The sequence below is a fragment of the Podarcis pityusensis genome, assembly GCF_964106645.2.
Source record: "Podarcis pityusensis genome assembly, chromosome: 7".
Classification (NCBI taxonomy): domain Eukaryota; kingdom Metazoa; phylum Chordata; class Lepidosauria; order Squamata; family Lacertidae; genus Podarcis; species Podarcis pityusensis.
Genome location: NC_138031.1, coordinates 7,482,268 through 7,509,885, shown reverse-complemented (window position 1 = coordinate 7,509,885; position 27,618 = coordinate 7,482,268). Strand labels below are relative to the sequence as shown.

The 27,618-nt window shown below is 44.0% G+C and overlaps 2 protein-coding genes across 3 annotated transcripts in view; both read left to right on the top strand.

The window, feature by feature from the left end:
- Positions 1-725: 725 nt before the first annotated feature.
- LOC308480853 (proto-oncogene Mas-like) overlaps positions 726-27,618 on the top strand; it is a 32,235-nt gene continuing 5,342 nt past the window's right edge. Inside the window, exons 1-3 of the mRNA XM_081012770.1 lie at positions 726-1,169; positions 1,537-2,307; positions 11,114-11,227. Of these exons, the coding sequence (XP_080868896.1) occupies positions 1,979-2,307; positions 11,114-11,227 (443 nt within the window). The 5' untranslated portion in view covers positions 726-1,169; positions 1,537-1,978. The remainder of the gene's footprint in view (positions 1,170-1,536; positions 2,308-11,113; positions 11,228-27,618) is intronic.
- LOC308480854 (mas-related G-protein coupled receptor member H-like) lies at positions 2,972-17,668 on the top strand. 2 transcript variants are annotated; one of them, XM_081012772.1, is made up of 4 exons: positions 3,416-3,494; positions 12,672-13,206; positions 14,444-14,476; positions 16,391-17,668. In XM_081012772.1, the coding sequence occupies exon 4, from the start codon at positions 16,439-16,441 to the stop codon at positions 17,435-17,437; it is 999 nt and encodes a 332-aa protein (XP_080868898.1). In that variant the 5' UTR covers positions 3,416-3,494; positions 12,672-13,206; positions 14,444-14,476; positions 16,391-16,438; the 3' UTR covers positions 17,438-17,668. The 2 variants fall into 2 exon arrangements, with proteins under 2 accessions (XP_080868897.1, XP_080868898.1); XM_081012771.1 differs by lacking the exon at positions 14,444-14,476 and having other exon boundaries at positions 2,972-3,494.

Here is a 27,618-nt window from a genome sequence, read left to right as displayed (position 1 = left end):
GGCACAAAGCACCTGATGGGTGGCAGAGAAAGGTAACTGCCTTCCAACCCAGCTCCTACAGTCAGTCAGTCTGTCTGTCTGTGTTTGTGTGTGTGCGCACGATTAATGAAAGTAAATCTGATGTTTCAAAAGAGGGGAATTACCGTATTTTTCGCTTTATAAGACACACCAGACCACAAGACGTACTTAGTTTTTGGATGAGGAAAACAAGAAGAAAAAATATTCTGAATCTCAGAAGCCAGAACAGCAAGAGGGATCGCTGCGCAGTGAAAGCAGCAATCCCTCTTGCTGTTCTGGCTTCTGTGATAGCTGCGCAGCCTGCACTCGCTCTACAAGACGCACACACATTTCCCCTTATTTTTTAGGACGGAAAAAGTGAGTCTTATAGATCAAAAAATACGGTAACTTGCTGTTGGACTGATGCAGAAGGATTGAACCCAATGATTGAGAACTGGATGTGGTCTGAGACCCAGAACTTTAATTACCCCCATAATGTTTTGGAATGCTTTTGAATATCATTTCTGCATAGATTGTTATTTTCCCCATAATATAATTTTTGGGTTTGATGCTTTTGTAACTGTCTCCTCTCACAGGAAACACCCAACTATCATCTGCAGAAGTTCAAGCAAGATAGCACTGGTGGCAGATAACAATGTTCTGGCATTTAACTGTCAAGGACATGTGCCCAGTAGACCCTTCTCATACAGAGTCTTCTATATCACATATTTCAGTCTCATATGCAGTAATATCAGGTTGATACTTTCCATGTTTGGGCTCCTGTATCAGCAGGAGGGACAAAGAGAAGTTGGACTTGCTTACCACTTGCAAACTCTCTCTTCTCAAGAGTTCCTGCTTGGGGAACTGAACTTTAACAGGCAAGAATCTCCTCCTGAGTTTGTCAAATGCTATCCTGAGACCCAATGTGGAATACAACCAGCTTATCACACGATGCTGGCAAATGGATTACACAGAACTGAAGACACATTGGCAGAATCCTACACATCTTGCTAAGAACCAGATGAGGCATCTTAACAATTTTTGCAAATCTTCCGATTACCTGATTATTCCAACACCACTTGCTGCTCCCACTCATCATTTTGGAGGGATGCTGATCCAAAGCTTTTGAGAGCAATGCGAATAGCTACTTTTGATGTCATTCATTAGCAAAGGTAAGAGGGGATCTGTAGCTGAATGACAATGCTATGCACCTTTGACTGATAGGTGGGACAAGCTAACTCCCTGGAGTGTTCTGTTAGAAGGATACCAGGTAGATGGCTGGTGAAGACGGCAGAAATTTTTGGTTCCCACATCCAGTCAGAGCAGAAAGTACTAGGCAGGATAGAGTAATGGTTTGTCTAATACATTCCACATTATAAAAATGTTGTTGTCTGGCTAATCTATTGTGGGGGGGGGGGTTCTTCTAATTTTCATATTTCTTAATAATCCCAATTCAACTTGATTTTTATTTATCCACTTTTGTTAAAAATCACATTTTAATAACAATAAAATTACATATGCCTTCCCAATTCATTCCAGAATCACAAGAGCTGTTCAATTCCTTCTCACACTCCTCTTCTCCAACACCCAACCAACCAAGTCAATGACACAAGAGGTTAATTTCCGATCTTATGGCTGAGTCAGAGAGCAGAAGAGGAGAATTTGAGTTCCAAAACGATATGCTTACTGATGTTGTGAATGCAGTTTTTTACTCAGAGGAAAGATCCACAACACATCGGCAAACTCCATTTCCCCCCAAAGCCTTTGAAACTGAAAAGTTGTGACAAACATTCCTGTGAACTATATTCCTAATGTGTTTGTTGATCAGTCATTAATTCCCACTATAGCATGTCTCTTTTATTATTGTTTGTCTCAGTTTAATAGGTTGAGCTTTATAGCTAAAACGGGCTCCACATTTGTTTATTTTCTCCTGGTAGTAAGAGCTATACAAGAAAAATCTCAGAAGTAGAGATCCAGCAAGATGAGCAATGATGGCCTGGGATCCTGGTCCACTTTGAATGCTTCGTTGGAAGATATTGGAGCAGAAAATGAAACTGACCTCCTAACTCCCCAGGATGGTTTTGATTATGAATTATCACCATATCGTATAGCAGACATTCTTATCCCCATTTTACTTATCTTCATTTTACTTCTTAGCATTTTTGGAATCATTGGGAATGGAACTGTCATCTGGTTTCTTGGCTTTTGCATGAGGAGGAATCCTTTTACCACCTTCATCCTGCATCTGGCCACAGCTGACCTTGGGGCTCTCATATGCTTATTTACTTTTTCCATTATATATCTTCTGAGGTCATTTTTATCTGTACCTCCCAATATGCATTTGATTGTATTATTGTTTTCCAATCTTTTTATCTTCATGTACAACACTGGTCAATACATGTTGACGGCCATTAGCATGGACAGGTGTGTTTCTGTTGTTTTCCCACTATGGCATAGATGCCACCGACCACCACACTTTTCCACCCTTGTGTGTGCCACAATATGGATCACTTCTTTCCTGCTCACTGCAATCAACATGATTGTTTCTATTTTTAACATTCTGCCGTATACCATTTTATTCCAGTTTCTAATGAATGCTATACTTTGCCTCCCACTCATGACTGTTTCCACTCTGGTCCTGTTTATAAAAGTTTACATTAGATCAAAAAAGAGGAAGAAGGGAAAAGCTTTAACAGCCATCCTACTTGCCCTCATAATCTTCCTCTTCTTAGCTTTCCCTCTTTCTTGCATTGTATTAATCAGTTTTTTCACTCCGTTTATAGCCTATTTTGCAGAATCTGTTGGGTTCTTATGCAGCTGCCTGAATAGCAGTATTAACCCACTGATTTATTTCCTGATTGGGAGAAACAAGAGGGCTCGATCCAGGGAGAGCATGAAGGTCATATTCCAGAGACTTTTCAAAGAGGAGGAAAACTGCAGAGAGGAACGAGAAGTTCCAGTTCAAACCCGGATGTGAAGAAATACTTCAACATAGCTCAGAAAGCTTCATTTTCTATCTCTTGGTGTATTTCTTGGTACTTGTTTTCCCCTGTACTCACTATTTTATTATTTTGGATTCATTTACTCTGTTAATTTTTGTCCTCGTTTCTGGAGTATCGTTAAAAGCCCCTTGGATTCCCCATTTGGCAGGATAAATGTTTTATATGTTTTAGAAAATGAAATAAAAATAAATGCCGCTTTAACAGTGTGAGTTGAGTGGGATGACTTGCTAAATGATATATATAGCAGATTCATTGCCAAAGGGAATGAAGTAAAGAAATCTTCACATGTAGAGCTCGAATGTTTGAAGAAAACAGAAGAAAGTATTTCCCCCGGATTTTTTGAAAAAATGCATGATGGAACATTCCACCAGTACAATCCCTATTTTCTGTGCTATTTTTCTAGAAAAAGAGGTGCAGAAATTGACCATAAAGGCCTGCCTTGTTCTCCTATTATAGCCATGGCACCCACCTGAGAGGTGTGGGAATTGAGTTCTGGTGAGTTGCGGCTGAAAAAAAGCCATGCTTATTATATGGATGTTATAAAAATTGTTAAAATCCTGCTATCTACACCTTAATAGGGCAATGTGACAATTAGCAGAAGTGATTCATGACATCAATGTATCTCTATCTTTTCAATAATTTTTTTGAAAAAATCATCAGAGGATACAGTAGGGAGATGGCTCCATATCATGCCGCAATGCACTTTCCACTCAATGCTAGCAGTCAAGCCTATATCCAAAGCTACACTAGACTCCTTTGCATGGTGAAGAACTGAAAGCACCATGTATAAAGACTCATCTTGACACATCATTCTCTTTTTTTTTATATATAATATTTATTGGAGTTTACAATAAGAATAAATGTAACAGGCAATATAACAAAAATCTTAACATAGTTTCACATTTTTTTTTTGGACTTCCTCACATCTCCCGCTCCCACTTTCATCGTTATAACTTTTTACCAGCAATTTGTTATCTTATTTGCATTCTTATATCCCTTCTATATTTCATAATCTTCTAGTTCTCAAAAAGAGTTATATTTTCTCAATCTCACTTATTTTCTTAGATCATCTAAGTTAGTGGTGCTCAATTATTTATGATCTAGCATCCTGCTTAGCATTCGCTCAAGTTGCAATGTTTTTGTAAATAGTTCTTAAATTTCTTCCAATCCTCCTCAATCCTCTCTTCTCCCAGGTCACGAATTCTGCCGGTCATCTCAGCCAGTTCCATGTAGTCTATCAGTTGCATCTGCCATTCTTCCAGTGTGGGTAGCTCTTGAGCTTTCCAGTGCTTTGCCAGTAGTATCCTTGCTGCTGTTGTTGCATACATAAAAAATGTCCGGTCCTTCTTTACCACCCCTTGGCCGACAATACCCAAAAGAAAGGCCTCTGGTTTCTTAGTGAAGGTATATTTAAATACCTTTTTCAGTTCATTATAAATCATTTCCCAGAACGCCTTCACTTTAGGGCAAGTCCACCAGAGGTGGAAAAATGTTCCTTCACACTCTTTACATTTCCAACACTTATTATCAGACAGGTGGTAAATTTTTGCAAGTTTGACTGGGGTCATATACCATCTATATATCATTTTCATTACATTTTCTTTCAAAGCATTGCATGCAGTAAATTTCAATCCAGTACTCCACGACCTTTCCCAGTCTTCAAACATAATATTATACCCAATGTCCTGTGCCCACCTTATCATAGCCGATTTAACCATTTCATCTTGTGTATTCCATTTTAACAGCAAGTTATACATCCTTGAAAGTACCTTAGTCTTTGGTTCTAACAATTCTGTTTCTAGTTTCGATTTCTCCACCTGGAACCCTAATATTAGGAGGTCTAAGTACCCTCAGATTGTTGCAAGTTCCAATATACAGTATCCAAATCTGCAATACTGACAGCTCAGTCTCTCAAAGCTCAGGCAGCTCCGGACCCTGGGTTTCACCTTTTAATTGTAATCCAATAAAAGAAGGAAAGTCAAATGCAAATGATAATTCCAAATCATGAACTTAAAGTCTTTACTTTAGATTGCAGGTTCAGTGGGTGCTTAGATCAGTAAAGTTAAAAGTTCTTTTTTTCAGCCTCCACTCCTCCAGCTCTTTGCTTTTTAAAGTTCAATGGCAGCGGAAGACGGACTTCCTGTTTCCACGTCTCTCCGCTCTCAGCCAAGTTCAAATCTTTTAATTCAGCTTTTAGTCTCTAATTTAAAGTGATTCAGTCTTTACTCACGAATAAGTTGGTTTTGGTTCCGGATCCGAATTTCACAGGAAAAGGGATCAGCGCTCACCGGCAGCAGCAGCGCGGCTTCGCTCCGCAGATTGCGAAACGGCTCACAGCGCCGCCACCCCCCTCCACGCTCCGGAGCCCCTTACGGGGTTCCTTTGACGTTTGGGGGGTCGCTCCTGGCGCCCACCGAGCTTCAAGGCCACAGGCTCTTGCCGCCTGTGGTTTTCCAAAGTGGGTCTTCGCTTCGCCGTAGCGGACGACCCAGTTTCTGCGGAGCCTCCTCTTCCCGATTAGAAGAGGACCGCCATTGCCGTTCGCGCCGCCCCCGGAAGTCCCATCTTGACACATCATTCTTGTTAACACTTATTAAGAAGGATTAGGATGGGGCATGAGAATAAAGAAATGAGGTGAAACCATGCAGTCCACTCTGCACTGCAGAGCCAAAAGTCCCCTTTGAGCAGGGGAGAAGTTGACTGGGCTCCTCTTAAGCTGATTAGCTTTTCACTGGCACAAGCTAAGTGACCCACCACAGTGTGCAAAGGCTCTAATGCAATTGAGAGGAAGATTAAGATTAAGATTAAGATTAAGATTAAGATAAATTTATTGTCATTGTCCGTATATACACAGTATACACAACAACGAAAATCAAACACCCACCCAAAGACCGGGTTCACATACACATTTGCACGTATCTCCAACACTCTCATCCTATTCAGACATAATCTATAAAAACATATCATACTCCAGAATGTAACATAACCTATTAAAAGCATAACATAACCTAAAAACCTGTCTCATTCCTTCCTACTCCCTACTTGCTATTTCTTGCAACTGGCCCTGAGATCATTATTTAGTGCAATCAGAGCTCTCATAAAAAGCTAACCAAAAATCAGCTTGAGCAAGTAACACTCATCATCAAAATGGCACAAAGCACCTGATGGGTGGCAGAGAAAGATTACTGCCTTCCAACCCAGCTCCTACAATCTGTTTGTGTGAGCGCGCGCGTGCTCGCGATTAATGAAAGTACCGTAAATCTAATTATTCAAAAGAGAGGAATTAACTTGCTGTTGGACTGATGCAGAAGGACTGAACCCAAGGATTGAGAATTGGATGTGGTCTGAGGTCCAGAACTTTAATTACCCCCATAATGTTTTGGAATTCTTTTGCATATCATTTTTGTATATATAGTTATTTTTCCCCATAATATAAGTTTTGGGTTAGATGCTTTTGTAACTTGTCTCCTTTCACAGGAAACACCCAACTATCTTCTGCAGAAGTTCAAGCAAGATAGCTCTGGTGGCAGATAACAATGTCCTGGCATTTAACGGTCATGAACATGTGCCCAGTAGACCATTCTCATACAGAGTCTTCTATATCACATATCTAAGTCTCATGTGCAGTAATATCAAGTTGATACCTCCCATGTTTGGGCTTCTGTAGCCAAAACTATTCTACCATTGCATAAGAGGCATGCTTTGTGTAGCGCTGAGAGGGGCATAAAACCCCCAGAAGAACCCGAAAAAAATTCAGTGGAATGGGATATGGAATGACTAAATGGAAAAAACTAAGAACCAGGTGGAAGGAGGCATTCTGTAGGTCTCTCTCTCCCCCCCCCCTCTCTCTCACACACACACACAGAGAGACATTAGCATGGACAGGTGTGTTTCTGTCATTTCCTCCCCTTTGGCATCAATGCCACCACACTTTTCCAGCCTTGTGTGTGCCTTAATATGGATCATTGCTTTCTTGCTTATTGTAATCTTCATGATTCTTTTTATTTTTAGAGTTACAACAAATCCCCTTTTCTACCTGCTTCTAATGAATGCTATACTCATGACTGTTTCCACTCTGGTCCTGTTTATAAAAGTTTACTTTAGATCACAATAAAGGAAGAAGCGGAAAGCTTTAACAGCCATCCTGCTTCCCCTCCTCTTCTTCCTCTTCTTAGCTTTACCATTTACTTGCATTTCATTAATCCATTTTTCCAGTAAAGATGGAAATGATACTGAAATATTTCTTGGGCTCTTATGCAGCTGCCTAAACAGCAGTGTTAAGCCTTTGATTTATTTCCTGGTTGGAAGAAAGAAACATAGTCGGTCAAGGGAGAGTTTGAAAGTAATAATCCAAAGGGTTTTCAAGGAGGAGGAAGATGGGAGAAAGAAGAGAGATATTCAGGTCCAATCCTGAATCTGATGACTTAAAAAAAAATCAACCCATGAAAAAGACTATGAACTAAAAGTGGAGACGACATGTTTATCTGTTTGTTTGTAACACAAAGGCTTTAAGAAAAAACTGATTAAGTTTTCCTCCAAAAAACACCTCATTTTCTATCTCTTCTTATATCTCTTGGTACTTCTTCTACTTTGAACTCAGTATCTTAATATTATAAATCTATTTATTAATATCCACATATTGTATATCTCTGGGGAGACATAGAGGTAAACCCTCTTTCCATTTTTTTCAACCACAGATTTATATATTTTTATTATTTGTTGAATTTATATACTGTCCTATAGACGAAGGTCTCAGGTGAGTGACACCTGCAGTTCTGTGTGGTTCTTTTACAGTGGTACCTCAGGTTACATACGCTTCAGGTTACATACACTTCAGGTTACACACTCCACTAAGCCAGAAATAGTGCTTCGGGTTAAGAACTTTGCTTGATTCTGACACCAGAATGTTGGATAGATTGGACAGCCAAGCAAATTCAAAGCTGAGCAGTTCACCCTTCCCCATGTGAGAGATGGACACAGAGAGTGTGAAGTGAGGAAGCAGAGCTGAGTAGAAAGTTATTTGTCGTAAGCCCTCCCACCTCTCCTCAACTTCCCACTGATCCTGCTGCTATAGTACAACAAACAGATATCAAACACAAGGCACATCGTAAGAAGAAATCACATCATAAAAGCAAGCTGAAGAGTTGGCCTTTGTGGAGGGCTTGTCGTTATGAATCTTTTTCTTCTGATGTGTCTTATGTTTGATGCAACCTTGAATGCAGTTAAGAATCTCCTCCTACACCAGCCATCTTGATGGCGGGGGGGGGGTCTTACCTCATGATATTGACAAGAACAGATAGAAGAACTGATAGAAATTAGTGGGTGGAGCCCTCAACATCTTGCAGGAAGCTTGATAGAACATCTGCTGTTTCTACATTCATTTCTGAAAATGCTCTGACCCCCTACTTATTCCAGCACAGGATATTCTACTTCCTTCTGCATTCCACACAACATCTCTGAAGATTCCTGATCAAGAGTTTCTCACAGGTATGCGAATGTTTCAAGTGGATGCAGTTTATTTGTAAAAGCAAGAGGGGAACCATAATAGGGTAGCAGAGGTGTGCATGCAGGAGGAATACCCTTGAAGAGATACCACTTTCTTTTTGACATAAATGGCATTCCTATTATTCCTTATTATATGCATTCTGTGATTAGAGAGCACGGATGAGAGCAGATTAGGGCACAATAAACTGTGGATTAAAATATCATTGTTGTTTTTCCATATGTGAACCATGACTGACTGGTTTGTTTGTGTATTTGATATGTGGATTTAGGAACAGACCCAGATGTGTTACTCTACGGAACAAAATTGGATAAATAGTAACAAAAGCTACATATGCTTATTCTTAGTGCTCTGGCACAACTCAGTGACATCTGTTATCAGATTTATGTTCCAAATTAAACAGCTAAATTCAGATTGTATCAGAATGAGAAATGGTGGTTAGTTTTGCAACCACGTTGCAAGCAAGAAGACAAAAGAGGAACTAGTGGCAGAACGAACAGCACTGTTAGATGCACTTTGCCCATGCTTGAAATCCAAAGAACTACAAAATGTATACTTGGAACATAGAGGCAAATGTCTAGGGTTTTGTCTGGAACAATAGGTGAGTATTTCAAGTAATCAGTTCCCTGTTTCTTCTCTGCCATTTCCCAAAATCCTATTGACCACAATGAGTAATGGATTAATTTGGAGGGTCCCCTCTCCATTTGTGTATTTTCCCCAGCTATTTAATTAACATATTTATTGTGAAAATAGATAATGGCCATATCTGCCCAATTCAAACTATACAAATTTTCAAATGTCCCCATTTATGTCTATGCCTGACCCTCTAACATCCCATGGGATATATAAAAACAGGTTCTCAGGGCTCCTCCACACCTCATTTGGCCTTCCATTTCCCACTAGGAAAACCCTCTCTTAACTGCTGAATCGAAACAAATGACCATTGGGTTTTTCCGCAGATTTTTGTTCATTCCAATTCAGAGGCAAAGAGTGTGTTTTTCAGGGAAAACTGCACAGCAAAGGCAAGGTCACTTGCACCGGTGTCTGAAAACTGTGTGAAACTGTGCCTTTTTGGAATGGGACTGGTGGAAGGTGGACAAGCCCTCAATCTGAACAAGGAAAATGATCTAACCAGAATGTGCCATGTTATTTACTCTACATAGATCTTTACATATATATGTTTTTCTGACATCTTATCCAACCATTCCATTCTGTTCTCCTGTCCCACCTGGTTCTCCATTTTCCCTCTCTTACAGAAGCCCGCCCAGCACCCTTCCATGTTCCATAGTTACACCTGTGGGCCTCCACACACACCATGCATTCAAGGCATATCATTCCACTCAAAGAATCCCAGGCACTGTAGTTTTTCCCCTCACCAGTTGCTCCCTGCAACTTATTTACTCACTTTTCACAAGAATGCTTCTCTATGACATCAAGACTTTGGAGGCAAGAACCTCCTGTGTAATCAGCTCTCTTGACAACCAATGAACAAAATTCTTCTTGCCACAGGATGTTGGCAAACTGCTTAAGAACAGATGAAGAGTAATGGGTGGAGCCCTAAACATCTTGCGGAGAGCTTGGTGATACATCCATTTTCTCCTCCTTGGGGCTGTAGTCAAGTCTGTCAATCTTCTGACTACCTCCTCATTCCATCACAATATATTGTGATTCTTGCTGCCTCCAACTCACCATTTTCTTAGACTGCTGATCAGCAGTTACTCACAGGTATCTGAATGTCTCAAGTTGACACAGTTCATTTGCAAAATTGGAAGGGGAACCAAAGGCAGAAGTGTACATGCATTGCTGGCAGAAAAGTCCAGGCTGAATCCCTGGAGAAGAGAATACTGGGCTGGAGAAACCAATAATCTGTCCCACAACTCCTCTACAGTAGGGATACAACATTACTTTTTTAAAAAAAGAATCTCAGTGTCAGGCTCATCAGCAAATCTCTCTCTCTCATAGCTCTCATTTTGCTGCTTGAATTCACTTTAACTTGTGTTTTATTTTTCTGTTACAATTCTTCTTTTTTTTCCATAAACAGCTTACTGCTGGTGACACTTGTCCTTCTTAAGTTAGTAAATGCTATGTGAGAGACAAAAAAGGGGGGGGTCAAGGAGGGTCAATAGGAGAGGAGTGAAAAATGTCCCTATTTTCATCTGAGGAATGTTAGAGGGCATGTTTGTTTGTTTGTTTGTTTGTTTGTTTGTTTGTTTGTTTGTTTGTTATAAATTTCCACGATAGCATTACTCTTTTATAATTGTTTCAGTCTCTCGGTTTAATATGATTGAGTTTTATAACGCAAACTGACTTCACATTTCTTTATTTTCTCCAGGTAGGAAGAGCAATGCAAGGCGTAGCTCAAAAGTAGAGATCCAGCAAGATGAGCAACGATGGCCTGGGATCCTGGTCCACTTTGAATGCTTCATTGGAAGATATTGCAGCAGAAAATGGAACTGACCTCCTAACCCCCCAGGATGGTTTTGATTATGAATTATCACCATATCACATAGCAAAAATTCTTATCTACATCTTCATTTTACTTATTAGCATTTTTGGAATCATTGGGAATGGAACTGTCATCTGGTTTCTTGGCTTTTGCACGTCTTCTGAGGTCATTCTTATCTTTACCTCCCTACATGCATTTGATTGAATTGTTGGTTTCCATTCTTTTTTCCTTCATGTACAACACTGGTCAATATCTGTTGACAGCCATTAGCATGGACAGGTTGTTTCTGTTGTTTTCCCACTTTGGCATAGATGCCACCGACCACCACACTTTCCCACGCTTGTGTGTTCCACAATATGGATCATTTCTTTGCTGCTCACTGCAATCAACTGGATTCTTTCTATTTTTAACATTCTACTGAATGCCATTTTATTCCACTTTCTAATGAATGCTATACTTTGCCTAACACTCATGACTGTTTCCACTCTGGTCCTGTTTATAAAAGTTTACTTCAGATCACAACAGAGGAAGAAGGGAAAAGCTTTAACAGCCATCCTACTTGCCCTCCTCCTCTTCCTCTTCTTAGCTTTCCCATTTACTTGCTTTTATTTATTCATTCTTTTCACTCCATTTATAGCCTTTAATGTGGGATCTGTTGCAATGTCTGTTGGGTTCTTATGCAGCTGCCTGAATAGCAGTATTAACCCACTGATTTATTTCCTGATTGGGAGAAACAAGAGGGCTCAATCTAGGGAGAGCATGAAGGTCCCGAGCGCAACCAGGACTCTGTTATGAGGATCCAATCTATGTGCATATTGAAATACACAAAATTCTGCCATCTACACCTTTATGGGGCAATGTGACAATTAGCAGAAGTGATTCATGACATCAATGTTTCTCAATCTTTCCAATAAAGTTTTTGAAAAAAAACACCAGAGCATACAGGGGAGATGGTTCCATATCATGCCACAACGCACTTTCCACTCAATGCTAGCCATCAAGCCTACATCCAAACCTACACTAGACTCCTTTGCATGGTGAAGAACCAAAATCACCATGGATAAAGACTCTCCTTGACACATCATCCTACTAAGTAGGATTGTGATGAGGTATGAGAATAAAGCAGTCAGGTTAAACCATGCAGTCCACTCTGCATTGCAGAGCAAAGAGTCACCTCTGAGCATGGGAGAAGATGACTGGGCTCCTCTTAAGCTGATTAGCTTTTCACTGGCACAACCTAAGTGGCCCACCACAGTGTGCAAAGATTCTAATACAATTGAGGGGCAGCAAGCTGCTCACATAAAAGGCTAAACAAAAATCAGCCTGAGCGAGTAACACTCATTATCAGAATGGCACAAAGCACCTGGAGGGTAACAGGGAGAAATTACTGTCTTCAATCCTAGCTCCTGCAGTCTCTGTCTGTGTCTGTGTCCGTGTTTGTGGCTGTCTTTCTCTCTCTCTCTTAATGTGCGTGTGCTTGTGTGTGTGTGCGATTAATGAAAGTAAATATGATGTTTCAAAAGAGAGGAATTAACTTGCTGTTGGACTGCTGAAGAAGGATAGAACCCAAGGATTGAGAACTGAATGTGGTCTGAGGCCCAGACCTTTAACTACCCCTATGATGTTTTGGAATTCTTTTGCATATCATTATTGCATATATAGTCACTTTCCCCCATAATATAAGTTTTGGGTTTGATGCTTATGTAACTGTCTCATCTCACAGGAAACACCCAACTATTTTCTGCAGAAGTTCAAGCAAGATAGCTCTGGTGGCAGATAAAAAGGTCCTGACATTTAACGGTCATGAACATGTGCCCAGTATATCATTCTCATACAGACTCTTCTATATCACGTATTTCAGTCTCATATGCAGTAATATAGGTTGATACTTTCCATATTTGGGCTCCTGTATCAGCAGGAGGGACAAAGAGAAGTTGGACTTGCTTACCGCTTGCAAACTCTCTCTTCTCAAGAGTTCCTGATAGGGACACTGAACTTTAAAAGGCAAGAATCTCCTCCTGAGTTTGTCAAATGCTATTCTGAGACCCAATGTGGAATACAATCATCTTATCACATGATGCTGGCAAATGGATTACACAGAACTGAAGACACGTAGGAAGGATCCTACACATCTTGGTAAGAGCCATATGAGGCATCTTAACAATTTCTGAAAATCTTCCGATTACCTGCTTATTACAGCACCACTTGCTGCTCCCACTCACCATGCCGGAGGGATGCTGATCCAAAGCTTTTGAAAGGTATGTGAATAGCTAAATTTGATGTCATTCATTAGCAAAGGTAAGAGGGGATCTGTAGCTGAATGGCAATGCTGTGCACCTTTGGCTGATAGGTGGGGCAAGCTAACTCCATGGAGTGTTCTGTTAGAAGGATACCAGGTGGATGGCTGGTGAAGACGGCAGGAATTTTTGGTTCCCACATCCAGTCAGAGCAGAAAGTACTAGGCAGGATGGACTAAAGGTTTGTCTAATTCATTACACATTGTAAAAATCTTGCTGTCTGGCTTATCTATTGTAGGTCTTTTTCCGATTTTCATATTTCTTCTCAATCTCAATTTTACTTGAGTTTTATTTTATTCACTTTTGTTAAAAATCACATTTTAATAATAATAAAAAAACAGATACCTTCCCAATTCATTCTGGCTTTTGTTTTCCTAAACACAAGAGCTGTTCAACTCCTTCTCCCACTCCTCCTCTTCTCCTCCACCCAACCATTCTACCCTCAATGTCTGCAACACGAGAGGTTAGTGGTCTGAGGTCCAGAACTTCAATCATCCCCATAATACTTTGGAATGCTTTTGTCTATCATCATTACATATATAGTTACTTTCCCCATAAAATCAGTTTTGGTTTTGATTCTTTTCTAAGTGTCTCCTCTCACATGAAACACCCAACTATTTTCTGCAGAAGTTCAAGCAAGATAGCTCTGGTGGCAGATAACAAGGTCCTGGCATTGCGTTTTTCAGGTTGAGTTTTTTCGGGTTATGGACGTGCCAAAACCCAGAAGTACTGGAATGAGTTACTATTCGGTTTCGACGGTTGCGTGTGCACAGAAGCACTAAATCGTGCTTTGGGCATGCGCAGAAGAACCGAATCGCAACCCACGCATGCGAAGACGCACCACTGCAGGTTGCAAATACTGCGGGTTATGAACGTGCATCTTGCACGGATCAAGTTCGCAATCCAAGTGTCCACTATACACCATTCTCATACAGAGTCTTCTATATCACATAATTAAGTGTCATGTGCAGTAGTATCAAGTTGATACTTCCCATGTTTGGGCTCCTGTATCTCAAACTATACCACCACTAAGAACCAGGTGGAAGGGGACATGATGTAGGTCTCTCTCTCTCACACACACACACACAGAGAGAGAGAGAGAGAGAGAGAGAGAGAGAGAGAGAGAGAAATACCATCTCTTGTTCTGGCTAGATTGCAGCCTTATTCAGATTGAGCATTTATTTTTTTCCTCTGCCAGGACTTCAACCGCCCATAAACTGGACCGTGACAGGTATTTGTTCTACTCTGAACTCAGTAACTTATTATTATAAATCTACTTGTTAATATCCACAGATTGTATATCTCTGGGGAGACAGAGAGGTAAACCCTCTTTCCATTATTTTCAATGGCAGAATTATATATTAATATTATTTTTTGAATTCATATAATGTCCTATAGCTGGAGGTCTCCGATGAGTGATGCTGGCAGTTATTTGTGGTTCTTTTACTTTGGTCTTGGCTATTATTTATTATTATTATTATTATTATTATTATTATTAATAATAATAATAATAATAATATCTGCTATACCAGCTTATGCAGTGACAGTGGTGGGGCTCCCTGACCGAAAGTCAAGCATTTTTCTAATTAAAAATTCCCATTGGCCATACTCCATAAGCTCGGAGAGTGGAGAAAATAAATATTTGTCGTAAGCTCACCTAACTCTCCTCCACTTCCCACTAATCCTGAAGCCATCGTACAACATATATATATATATATATATATATATATATATATATATATATCAAACATAAAACACATCATAAGTCATGAAGGGAAACTGAAGAGTTGGCCTTTATGAAGAGCTTGTTTTATGAATTATTTTCTTATTATGATGTGTCTTGTGTTTGATATACCCTTGTATGCATATCATTTATTGTGTACTCACAATGCTGTTAACTGGCTTGAACATGGGAAGATAAAGGTAAAACATGGCATCATCAGTAAGGATATTTTTGTATCCTGGTTGCCTGGTTCCTTCTGCCTAGAACTTGCTTACCCACTTTCCTTAAGAACTCCTTTGTATGACATGAAGCTTTAGAAGTTAACATTCTCCTCCTACAGAAGCCATATTGATAACCAATGGTGGGGGGAAATCTTACCACGTGATATTGAGAAGCTGCTGAAGAACAGATAAAAATTAGTGGCTGGAGCGCTGAACATCTAGCTGGAAGCTTGACGAAACACCTGCTGTTTCTTTGGAGTTACATTCATTTCTGAAAATGCTCTGTCCCCCTACTTTTATCAGCACAGAATATTCTACTTCCTTCTGCCTTCCACACACCATCTCCTAAGCGGGGGGGGGGGGGGGTCAATAACTGGGCTCCTCTTAAACTGATTCATTTTGGACTTGAACAAACTAATTGCCCCAGCACAATGCGCTAATGCGCTTATCCAACCCACTGGCAGCAAGCAGCTCACCCATTCTAAAAGTGACATCAACAGCTAACAGAATGTCAGCCTAAACAGGGAACACTCACTATCAGAATGGCACGAAACAACCAGTGGCTTTTGGGGGGAAATTACTTTCCTCAAATCTAGCTCATGCAGTCTCTCTCTCTCTCTGTGTGTGTGTGTGTGTGTGAGAGAGAGAGAGCTCCACAACTCAAACCTACAGCACTCAGTTACGATGCTTTCAAAAGATTTTCACTTCTAACTATATCTCTCTTGTTCTTTTTTGTTTTTTAACTAATTTTTATTCTTTTTCATTGAAAATCTTCCAATTAATGACAAATCAAAGCAAATCATTCCATATTACAATAATAGCAGTACCACCAATTATATATTCTCCACAACCCAACCAATGTCTACGACACAAGATATTAGTTTCTGATCTGAAGGCTGAGTCAGAGAGCAGAGGAAGAGAAATTGAGTTCTAAAATGATATGCTTACTGATGTTGTGAATGTAGTTTTTTTTACTCAGAGGAAAGATCCACAACACATCGGCGAACTCCATTTCCCTCCAAAGCCTTGGAAACTGATAAGTTGTGACAAACATTCCAAAGAACTATATGCCTAAAGTGTTTGTTTATCAGTCATGAATTCCCACTATAGCATGTCTCTTTTATTATTGTTTGAGTGCCTCAGTTTAATATGGTTGGGCTTATAAGCCAAAACTGACTTCACATTTGTTTATTTTCTCCAGGTAGGAAGAGCAATACAAGGAGTAGCTCAAAAGTAGAGATCCTGCAAGATGAGCAATGATGGCCTGGGATCCTGGTCCCCTTGGAATGCCTCATGGGAAGACATTGGAGCAGAAAATCGAACTGACCTCCTAACCTCCCAGGATGGTTTTGATCACGAATCATCACTATATCTTACAGCAGTAAATATTCTATATTTCTTAATTCTAGGTATTAGCATTTTTGGACTTATGGGGAATGGGACTGTCATCTGGTTTCTTGGTTTTTGCATGAAGAGGAATCCTTTCACCACTTTCATACTAAATCTGGCTGTTGCTGACCTTGGGGCCCTCATTTGCTTATCTTCTTATTTGATTGTGTATCTTGTGGTGTCATTTTCATCCTTCTCTGTGGATATTAACTCGTGTGTACAGTTGTTTGAGTTTTTCTTGTTGTTCATGTACAACACTGGTCAATCCCTGTTGACGGCCATTAGCATGGACAGGTGTGTTTCTGTTGTTTTCCCCCTTTGGCATAGATGCCACCGACCACCACACTTTTCCACCTTTGTGTGTGCCACAATATGGATCATTTCTTTCCTGTTCTGTGTAATAGACTTGATTCTTTTTATTTTTAATATTTTTCTGGAACTCCTTTTCTACCAGCTTCTGTTAAATGCTGTTCTTTTCCTCCCACTTATGACTGTCTCCTCTTTGATCCTGTTTATAAAAGTTTGGTTTCAATCACAACAGAGGAAGAAGGGAAAAGCTTTAACAGCCATCCTACTTGCCCTCATAATCTTCCTCTTCTTAGCTTTCCCATTTACTTGCATTTCATTAATCTATTTTTTCAATCCACCTTTGGACTGTCATGTTTCATCTTTTAAAGTATCTGTTGTGTTATTATGCAGCTGCCTGAATAGCAGTATTAACCCACTGATTTATTTCCTGACTGGGAGAAACAAGAGGGCTCAGTCTAGGGAGAGCATGACGGTCATACTCCAGACACTTTTCAAAGAGGAGGAAAACTGCAGAGAGGAACAAGAAGTTCCAGTTCAAACCCAGATGTGAAGAAATACTTCAAAATAGCTCAGAAAGCTTCATTTTCTATCTCTTGGTGTATTTCTTGGTACTTGTTTTCCCCTGTACTCACTATTTTATTATTTTGGATTCATTTACTCTGTTAATTTTTGTCCTCATTTCTGGAGTATCGTTAAAAGCCCCATGGATTGCCCATTTGGCAGGATTAATGCTTTGTATGTTTTAGAAAATTAAATAAAAATAAATGCCTCTTTAACAGTGTGAGTTGAGTGGGATGACTTGCTAAATGGTATAGAAAACAGACTCATTGCCAAAGGGAATGAAGTAAAGAAATCTTCACATGTAGAGCTCGAATGTTTGAAGAAAATAGAAGAAAACATTTTCTCCAGATTTTTTAAAAAGTGCAAAAAGCCCCCGGGTTTTTCCGTCCTCCACCAGTCATGGACTGTGGGCCGGGGGGGAGGGGTGGCATTATTAATCCGGGAAGATTGTTCTTTCAGGGCTCTACCACCGCCATCGATCCCCGGCATTGAATGTGTTGGCCTAGTGTGGGGCTCCGAGGTGAGCTTGGCTGTCTGGCTGGTGTACCGGCCACCTAGCGCACCAGCAGCCACCCTGTCAGGCCTGCTGGAGGCGGTGGCCGGCTGGGCCTTGGAGTTCCCTAACCTATTGGTATTGGGGGACTTCAACATCCATGCCGATGCCACTCCCTCCTCACAGGCTCTGGACCTGGTGTCTTCCATGGCGACACTAGGGCTCTCCCAGTTTGTTTCGGGCCCCACACATCAAGCAGGCCACACGCTGGATTTGATCTTTGGTGTCGGTATAGATGTGATCATGTTTCCTTCGATCAAGGTGCCATGGTCTGATCACTATGCTCTGAAAGCCAGGATTGATGTTCCACCCCCACCCTGCTTAGGTGGCGAGCCGATTTGGGCTCGCCCGCGGAGGCTGATGGACCCTGATAGGTTCCGTCAAGCCTTGCGGGACCTTTCTCCCCCTGGCGACTCATTGACTGAGCTTGTTGAGGGCTGGAATACCCAGCTCCTGGCAGCCATCAATGAGATCGCACCTAAGTGCCCTCTGCGACCCCGCAGAAACCGGGCTCCCTGGTTTACTGAGGAGCTCCGGAAAATGAAGCGGGACCTCAGGCGGCTAGAGCGAGTATGGCGGGGTGCCCGCGACGGAGCCTCAAGAACATCTTATAGAGTTTTTATGAAAACCTACGAGATGGCAGTGAAGGCCGCTAAGAAGTCCTACTTCTCGGCCTCCATTGCATCCGCTAGCTCTCGCCCGGCACAATTATTTAGTGTAATTCAGTCTTTAACGTCCCTCGAAGGACAGCCAAATTTAAATAATAATTTGACACACAGCTGTGAGGCATTTGCGAGCTTTTTTGCGGAGAAGGTCCTGTCGCTCCGCCATGACCTCCCTGCCAATTTGGATACAATAAAGGAACTGGAGGCCCCTTGACTGTCCTCGGGTCCAGTATTGGACCACTTTGACCGGATATCCCCAGCCGATGTGGACAGACTCCTCCGAGCTGGAAAGCCCACCACTTGTCCTCTCGACCCGTGCCCGTCTTGGCTGATTAGAGCGTGTCCAGACGAGGTGCGGGCCCCCCTGGGGGATATCATCAATCTGTCCCTTGGCACCGGGACATTCCCAGGGGAACTGAAGGAGGCAGTGGTGCGTCCGCTCTTAAAGAAAACATCATTAGATCCCTTAGATCTATCCAATTACCGCCCAGTTTCGAATCTTCCATTCCTGGGTAAGGTGATTGAGAGAGCGGTTGCTGAACAGCTTGGTAGGTTTCTGGATGAAACATCGGCTCTGGATCCATTCCAGTCCGGCTTCCGCGCTGGTCATGGGACCGAGACGGCTCTGGTCGCCCTAACAGATGATCTCCGCAGGCAGCTGGATCGAGGCGGGTCGGGGCTGCTGATTCTTCTAGACCTGTCAGCAGCCTTCGACATGGTCGATCACGAACTCCTGGACCACCGCCTTGCCGACGTGGGGATCCAGGGCACAGTCCTTCAATGGCTGCGCTCGTTTCTCTCTGGTCGGGGACAGAGGGTGGCGCTTGGGGGGGAACTGTCATCCCGCCACTCCTTGGTGTGTGGAGTGCCCCAGGGTGCGATACTCTCCCCGATGCTTTTTAACATCTTTATGCGCCCCCTCACCCAGCTTGTCCGGAGTTTTGGGCTGGGCTGCCATCAGTATGCTGATGACACCCAACTCTATCTGCTGATGGATGGCCATCCTGACTCGGCCCCAGACACACTGATCAGATGCTTGGAGGCTGTGGCTGGATGGTTACGTGGGAGCCGGTTGAAGTTAAATCCTTCGAAGACAGAGGTCCTCTGGCTGGGACGGGACGATATGGGATTGAGGGGGCAACTCCCATCTCTTGCGGGGGTGCAATTAGTGCCAGCACTGTCCGTTAAGAGTTTGGGTGTAATCTTCGATACCTCCCTCTCCATGGAGGCGCAGATTGCAGCTATAACAAAGGCGGCATTTTTTCATCTCCGCCAAGCTAAGCAGTTGGCTCCTTACCTCTCTCGCCCTGACCTAGCCACTGTGCTCCACGCGACGGTCACCTCCAGACTGGATTATTGTAACTTGCTCTACGTGGGGCTGCCCCTGAGACTGACCCAGAAACTCCAGCGGGTGCAGAATGCCGCAGCGAGACTCCTTACGGGGTCTTCGCTGAGGGATCACATTCATCCGGTGCTATACCAGCTGCACTGGCTCCCGGTGGAGTACAGGATCAGGTTTAAGGTGCTGGTTTTAACCTTCAAAGCCCTATACGGCCTAGGACCCTCGTATCTACGGGACCGCCTCTCCTGGTATGCCCCACAGAGGAACTTACGGTCTTCAAATAAAAACATCTTGAAGGTCCCAGGCCTCAGAGAGGTTAGGCTGGCCTCAACTAGAGCCAGGGCTTTTTCGGCTGCGGCTCCAACCTGGTGGAACGCTCTGTCACAAGAGACAAGGGCCCTCCAGGACTTGACATCTTTCCGCAGGGCCTGCAAGACAGAGCTGTTCGACCAGGCCTTTGGTCAGGGCGCAGCCTGACTCCCTCCTTTGGCAATCTTTACAATACTTTAGTTTATGGTTGCCATCAATTTTGATTTTAATTAATTCTTTGATGTTTTTATAATGTTGCACTATTTTAGTGTTGTTAGCCGCCCTGAGCCCGGCTTCGGCTGGGGAGGGCGGGATATAAATAAAATTTATTATTATTATTATTATTATTATTAATTCCACCAGTACAATCCCTATTTTCTGTGCTATTTTTCTAGAAAAAGAACTGCAAATATTCAACATGAAGGCCTCCCTTGTTCTCTTATAACAGCCATGGCACCCACCTGAGGCGTGTGGAAATTGAGCTCTGGTGAATTGTGGCTGAAAAAAAGCCATGTTTATATTGATGTAGTGATATAGAAATTATAACTATGTGCATATAGAAATCTACACCTTAATAGGGCAATGTGACAATTAGCAGAAGTGATTCATGACATCAATGTTTCTCCAACTTTCCAATAATTTTTTGAAAAAAACACCAGAGCATACAGGGGGGAGATGGCTCCATATCATGCCAGAATGCACTTTCCACTCAATGCTAGCCATCAAGCCTATATCTTGATGAATACACTGGACTCCTTTGCATGGTGAAGAACTGAAATCACCATGTATAAAGACTCACCTTGACACATCATTCTCGTTAACACTTATTAAGAAGGATTAGGATGGGGCATGAGAATAAAGCAGTCAGATGAAACCATGCAGTCCACTCTGCACTGCACAGTGACCCATCACAATGTGCAAAGGCTCTAATGCAATTGAGAGGAAGCAAGATGCTCACATAAAAAGCTAACCAAAAATCAGCTTGAACAAGTAACACTCATCATCAAAATGGCACAAAGCACCTGATGGGTGCCAGAGAAAGATTACTGCCTTCCAACCCAGCTCCTACAGTCTGTGTGTGTGTGTGCGCGCGCACGATTAATGAAAGTACCGTAAATCTAATTATTCAAAAGAGAGGAATTAACTTGCTGTTGGACTGATGCAGAAGGACTGAACCCATGGATTGAGAATTGGATGTGGTCTGAGGTCCAGAACTTTAATTACCCCCATAATGTTTTGGAATTCTTTTGCATATCATTATTGTATATATAGTTATTTTCCCCCATAATATAAGTTTTGGGTTAGATGCTTTTGTAACTTGTCTCCTCTCACAGGAAACACCCAACTATCTTCTGCAGAAGTTCAAGCAAGATAGCTCTGGTGGCAGATAACAATGTTCTGGCATTTAACGGTCATGAACTTGTGCCCAGTAGACCATTCTCATACAGAGTCTTCTATATCACATATTTCAGTCTCATGTGCAGCAATATCAAGCTGATATTTCCCGTGTTTGAGCTCCTGTACCCAAAACTATACCACCATTGCATAAGAGACATGCTTTGTGTAGCGCTGAGAGGGGCATAAAACCCCCAGAAGAACCCGAAGAAAATTCATTGGAATGGGATATGGAATGACTGAATGGAAAAAACTAAGAACCAGGTGGAAGGAGGCATGATGTATGTTGGTCTCTCTCTCTCTTTCACACACAGAGAGAGAGAGAGAGAGAGAGAGAGAGAGAGAGAGAAGAGAGAGAAGAGAGAGAGAGACCATCTCTTGGTCTGGCTAGATTGTAGCCTTTTTTCCTTGTCCCCAGGATGGAATGAAGAGTATTCCAAAAAAAATAGAGGCTTTAAAGAATTGATGCATGTGGGATTGGGCTGAAGTATGTTGAATAATAATAATAATAATAATAATTTATTATTTATACCCCGCCCATCTGGCTGGGTTTCCCCAGCCACTCTGGGCGGCTTCCAAAAGAATATTAAAATACTATGATACATCAAACATTAAAAGCTTCCCTAAACAGGGCTGCCTTCAGATGTCTTCTAAAGGTCTGGTAGTTGTTGTTCTCTTTGACATCTGGTGGGAGGGCGTTCCACAGGGAGGGCGCCACTACCGAGAAGGCCCTCTGCCTGGTTCCCTGTAACTTGGCTTCTCGCAGTGAGGGAACCGCCAGAAGGCCCTCGGTGCTGGACCTCAGTGTCCGGGTAGAACGATGGAGGTGGAGACGCTCCTTCAGGTATACTGGACCGAGGCCGTTTAGGGCTTTAAAGGTCAGCACCAACACTTTGAATTGTGCTCGGAAACGTACTGGGAGCCAATGTAGGTCTTTCAAGACCGGTGTTATATGGTCTCGGCGGCTGTTCCCAGTCACCAGTCTGGCTGCTGCATTCTGGATTAGTTGTAGTTTCCGGGTCACCTTCAAAGGTAGCCCCACGTAGAGCGCATTGCAGTAGTCCAAGCGGGAGATAACCAGAGCATGCACCACTCTGGCGAGGCAGTCCGCGGGCAGATAGGGTCTCAACCTACGTACCAGATGGAGCTGGTACACAGCTGCCCTGGACACGGATTTAACCTGTGCCTCCATGGACAGCTGTGAGTCCAAAATGACTCCCAGGCTGCGCACCTGGTCCTTCAGGGGCACGGTTACCCCATTCAGGACCAGGGAATCCCCCACACCTGCCCGCCTCCTGTCCCCCAGAAACAGTACTTCTGTCTTGTCAGGATTCAACCTCAATCTGTTTGCCGCCATCCATCCTCCAACCGCCTCCAGACACTCACACAGGACCTTCACCGCCTTCACTGGTTCTGATTCAAAGGAGAGGTAGAGCTGGGTGTCATCTGCATACTGATGAACACCCAGTCCAAACCCCCTGATGATCTCTCCCAGCGGCTTCATATAGATATTAAAAAGCATGGGGGAGAGGACAGAACCCTGAGGCACCCCACAAGTGAGAGCCCAAGGGTCTGAACACTCATCCCCCACCACCACTTTCTGAACACGGCCCAGGAGGAAGGAGCGGAACCACTGTATGACAGTGCCCCCAGCTCCCAGCCCCTCAAGACGGTCCAGAAGGATGTTATGGTCGATGGTATCAAACGCCGCTGAGAGATCCAGCAGAACTAGGAAACAGCTCTCACCTTTGTCCCTAGCCCGCCGGAGATCATCAACCAGTGCGACCAAGGCAGTTTCAGTCCCGTGATGAGGCCTGAATCCCGATTGGAAGGGATCCAAATGGTCCGCTTCTTCCAGGCGTGCCTGGAGTTGTTCAGCAACCACTCGCTCAATCACCTTGCCCAAGAATGGAAGATTTGAGACTGGGCGATAGTTGGCCATCGTGGCCGCATCTAAAGATGGTTTTTTAAGAAGCGGTTTAATAACCGCCTCTTTCAGCGGGTCTGGGAAGGCTCCCTCACGGAGGGAAGCATTCACCACCCCACGAAGCCCATCGCCCAGCCCTTCCCGGCTAGCTTTTATAAGCCAGGATGGGCAAGGATCAAGGAGACAGGTGGTTGGTTTCACTCGTCCAAGCAGCCTGTCCACATCCTCGGAGGTAACAGATTGGAATTGATCCCACACAATTTGACTAGACAGGACTCTAGCACTCCCCCGCCCCGGCCCTGCTCCCACGGTGGCGTCTACCTCTTCCCGAATCTGAGCGACTTTATCTGCAAAAAACTTTGCAAAATCATTGCAGGAGATCATGTGGCCCGTATTGGGCCCCGATGTAGCAGGTGGTTCCGCTAAATTGCGGACCACCTGAAAAAGTCTCCTGCTGCTGTTTTCTGCAGATGCAATAGAGGCGGCGAAGAAAGCCTTCTTCGCCGTCGCTACCGCCACTTGGTAGGCTCGACACTGAGCTCTAACCTGTGTCCGGTCAGCTTCAGAATGGGTCATCCGCCACCGGCGCTCTAGCCGTCTCAACGATTGTTTCATTGCCCTCAGATTCGTGGAAAACCACGGGGCCATCCGGGCTCCATGCAATCGGAGAGGGCGCTTCGGAGCCAAACAGTCAATAGCCCTGGTTAACTCCACATTCCAGCGGGCCACCAGGGAATCAGCTGAAAGGCCATCAACATGGGATAAAGCATCCCCTACCGCTCTCTGGAAACCATTTGGATCCATTAAGTGGCGGGGGCGGACCATCCGAATCGGTCCCACCTCCCTGCAGAGGGGAAGGGTCGCGGAGAAGTCAAGTTGCACCAGGAAGTGGTCTGACCATGGCACTTCTTTTGTTTCGCTTTTACTTAGTGTCAGAACACCAACATCCATGGAGGTAAACACCAGGTCCAAGGCATGTCCGTGGCTATGGGTTGGGCCAAACTTATTCAGGGACAGCCCCATGGAGGCCATGCTTTCCACGAAGTCCCGAGCGGCCCCTTGTAAGGTCGTGTCGGCATGGATGTTAAAATCCCCTAGGACAACCAAACTAGGTGTCTCCAGGAGAACATCCGCCACGACCTGAAGCAGCTCGGGCAGGGAATCCTTGGTGCAGCGGGGAGGTCGGTACACCAAAAGGAATCCTGTACTGCCCCTATTGCCCAACTTCCAGAACATGCACTCAGAGAACTGGGTCTTCCCAATAGGATGCCTGGTGCAAACTAATGACTTCCTAAAAATCACTGCAACCCCCCCTCCCCGCCCACAGGGCCTGGGTTGCTGTGCGTAAGAGAAACCTGGTGGACAAGCAGCGGCAAGAACAGGCCCACCTGCTTCATCCAACCAAGTCTCTGTTACACAAGCCAGGTCAAATCCTCCATCCATGATCACGTCATGGATGGCAGTGGTCTTATGAATCATTGACCTGGCATTGCACAGCAGCACCTTCAGGCTATGTGGGTATCCCTTGCTGATTCTAGTATCCGTCCGGACAGGACCAGACCCGGAGGCAGGGATAGTCCTCAGACAACGACTAAACCTGCCTCCTCTGTAATGACATGGTCTGGTCTTAGCGTAACTCCTCCTCCTACCCGTGATCACTGAGATCGGTTGTCCCAGCGCATCCCCCTCCGTGGAACATACCCCAGCCATTTTGTTGGCTGGGACCCACTCCCCGGCAGCCCTGACCCTTCCCCTTAAGAACAAAATAAGACCTTAAAACAATAAAAAACCCCAGAAAACAAAAAACAATACAAATGAAAAACTATAAAAATTACAAATCCATTAAAATCAAACAAATTCCCAACTAAACATCCATCCCACCCCCATCCCCGTCCCCGCATATACAAAAAATGAAAGGAAAAGGAACATTTTAAAACAAACTCTGCGCCCCTCCGGATCCCCCTGGGTCGCAGCAGCAGTGACAACAACCGTCCCTGTGAGTCCTTCAGGCCCCGCCCCGGGCCAGATGGTGAGTGGCAGGAAGGAGCAGGGCCCTCAGACACCCACACAGGAGAGTCCTCCTGGGCAGCAGAGCGCAGCAGTCCTTGTGAGTCCTTCAGGCCCCGCCCCGGGCCAGATGGTGAGTGGCAGGAAGGAGCAGGGCCCTCAGACACCCACACAGGAGAGTCCTCCTGGGCAGCAGAGCGCAGCAGTCCTTGTGAGGCCTCAGGCCCCGCCCTGGGCCAGATGGTGAGTGGCAGGAAGGAGCAGGGCCCTCAGACACTCACACAGGAGAGTCCTCCTGGGCAGCAGAACGCAGCAGTCCTTGTGAGGCCTCAGGCCCCGCCCTGGGCCAGATGGTGAGTGGCAGGAAGGAGCAGGGCCCTCAGACACTCACACAGGAGAGTCCTCCTGGGCAGCAGAACGCAGCAGTCCTTGTGAGGCCTCAGGCCCCGCCCCAGGCCAGATGGTGAGTGGCAGGAAGGAGCAGGGCCCTCAGACACTCACACAGGAGAGTCCTCCTGGGCAGCAGAACGCAGCAGTCCTTATGAGGCCTCAGGCCCCGCCCCGGGCCAGATGGTGGGTGGCAGGAAGGAGCAGGGCCCTCAGACACTCACACAGGAGAGTCCTCCTGGGCAGCAGAGCGCAGCAGTCCTTGTGAGGCCTCAGGCCCCGCCCTGGGCCAGATGGTGAGTGGCAGGAAGGAGCAGGGCCCTCAGACACTCACACAGGAGAGTCCTCCTGGGCAGCAGAACGCAGCAGTCCTTCAGACACTCACACAGGAGAGTCCTCCTGGGCAGCAGAGCGCAGCAGTCCTTGTGAGGCCTCAGGCCCCACCCCAGGCCAGATGGTGGGTGGCAGGAAGGAGCAGGGCCCTCAGACACTCACACAGGAGAGTCCTTGAAGACCCCCCCCCCCAAAAAAAAGCATATCGGCCTTCCACACATTTCAAAGTTTTCCCAACAGGATTGAAGAATTAAATAGATTAAGGCCTGCCAGCAGATCATCATGGGGAGGATAGTCCTGTTGTGTTCAGAAGCTATATGAGCATTTATTTTTTTCATTCGCCAATACTTCGACCGCCCATAAACCGAACCGTGACAGGTTCTTGTTCTACTCTGAACTCAGTATCTTATTATTATAAATCTATTTGTTAATATCCACAGATTGTATATCTCTGGGGAGACATAGACGTAAACCCTCTTTCCATTTTTTTAAACGATAGATTTATATATTATTATTATTATTTGTTGAATTTATATACTGTCCTATAGACGGAGGTCTCAAGTGATTGATGCCAGCAGTTCTTTGTGGTCCTTTTACTTTCTTCTTGGCTATTTTTTTCATTTGAATTTTTTCCCCTGCTATACCAGCTTATGCAGAGATGGTTGTGGGTCTCTCTGACTGAAAGTCAAGGATTTTTCTAATCAGAAATTGGCAGTGGACTATACTTCATAAGCTAGGAGAGTGGAGAAAATAAATGTCAACAGTGAGGTATCTGTGCTGGGAAACACCCTGGTAATCCCATGGATAGTATTGGGCATTGATGTCAGATGGTCAGAACATTGAGGAAAGGGAATGCTTCTGACACCTGAGTGTTAGATAGATAGGACAGCCAAGCAAATTCAGAGCTGAGCAGTTCACCCTTCCCCCTGTGAGATGGACAGAGAGAATGTGAAGTGAGGAAGCAGAGCTGAGTAGAAGGTTATTTGTCGTAAGCCCACCAACCTCTCCTCCACTTCCCACTGATCCTGCTGCTATAGTACAACAAATAGATATCAAACACAAGGCACATCGTAAGAAGAAAACACATCATAAAAGCAAGCTGAAGAGTTGGCCTTTGTGGAGGGCTTGTCTTTATGAATCATTTTCTTCTGGTGTGTCTTATGTTTGATACAACCTTGAATGCAGTTAAGAATCTCCTCCTACACCAGCCATCTTGATAACCAATGGCAGGGGGGATCTTACCTCATGATAT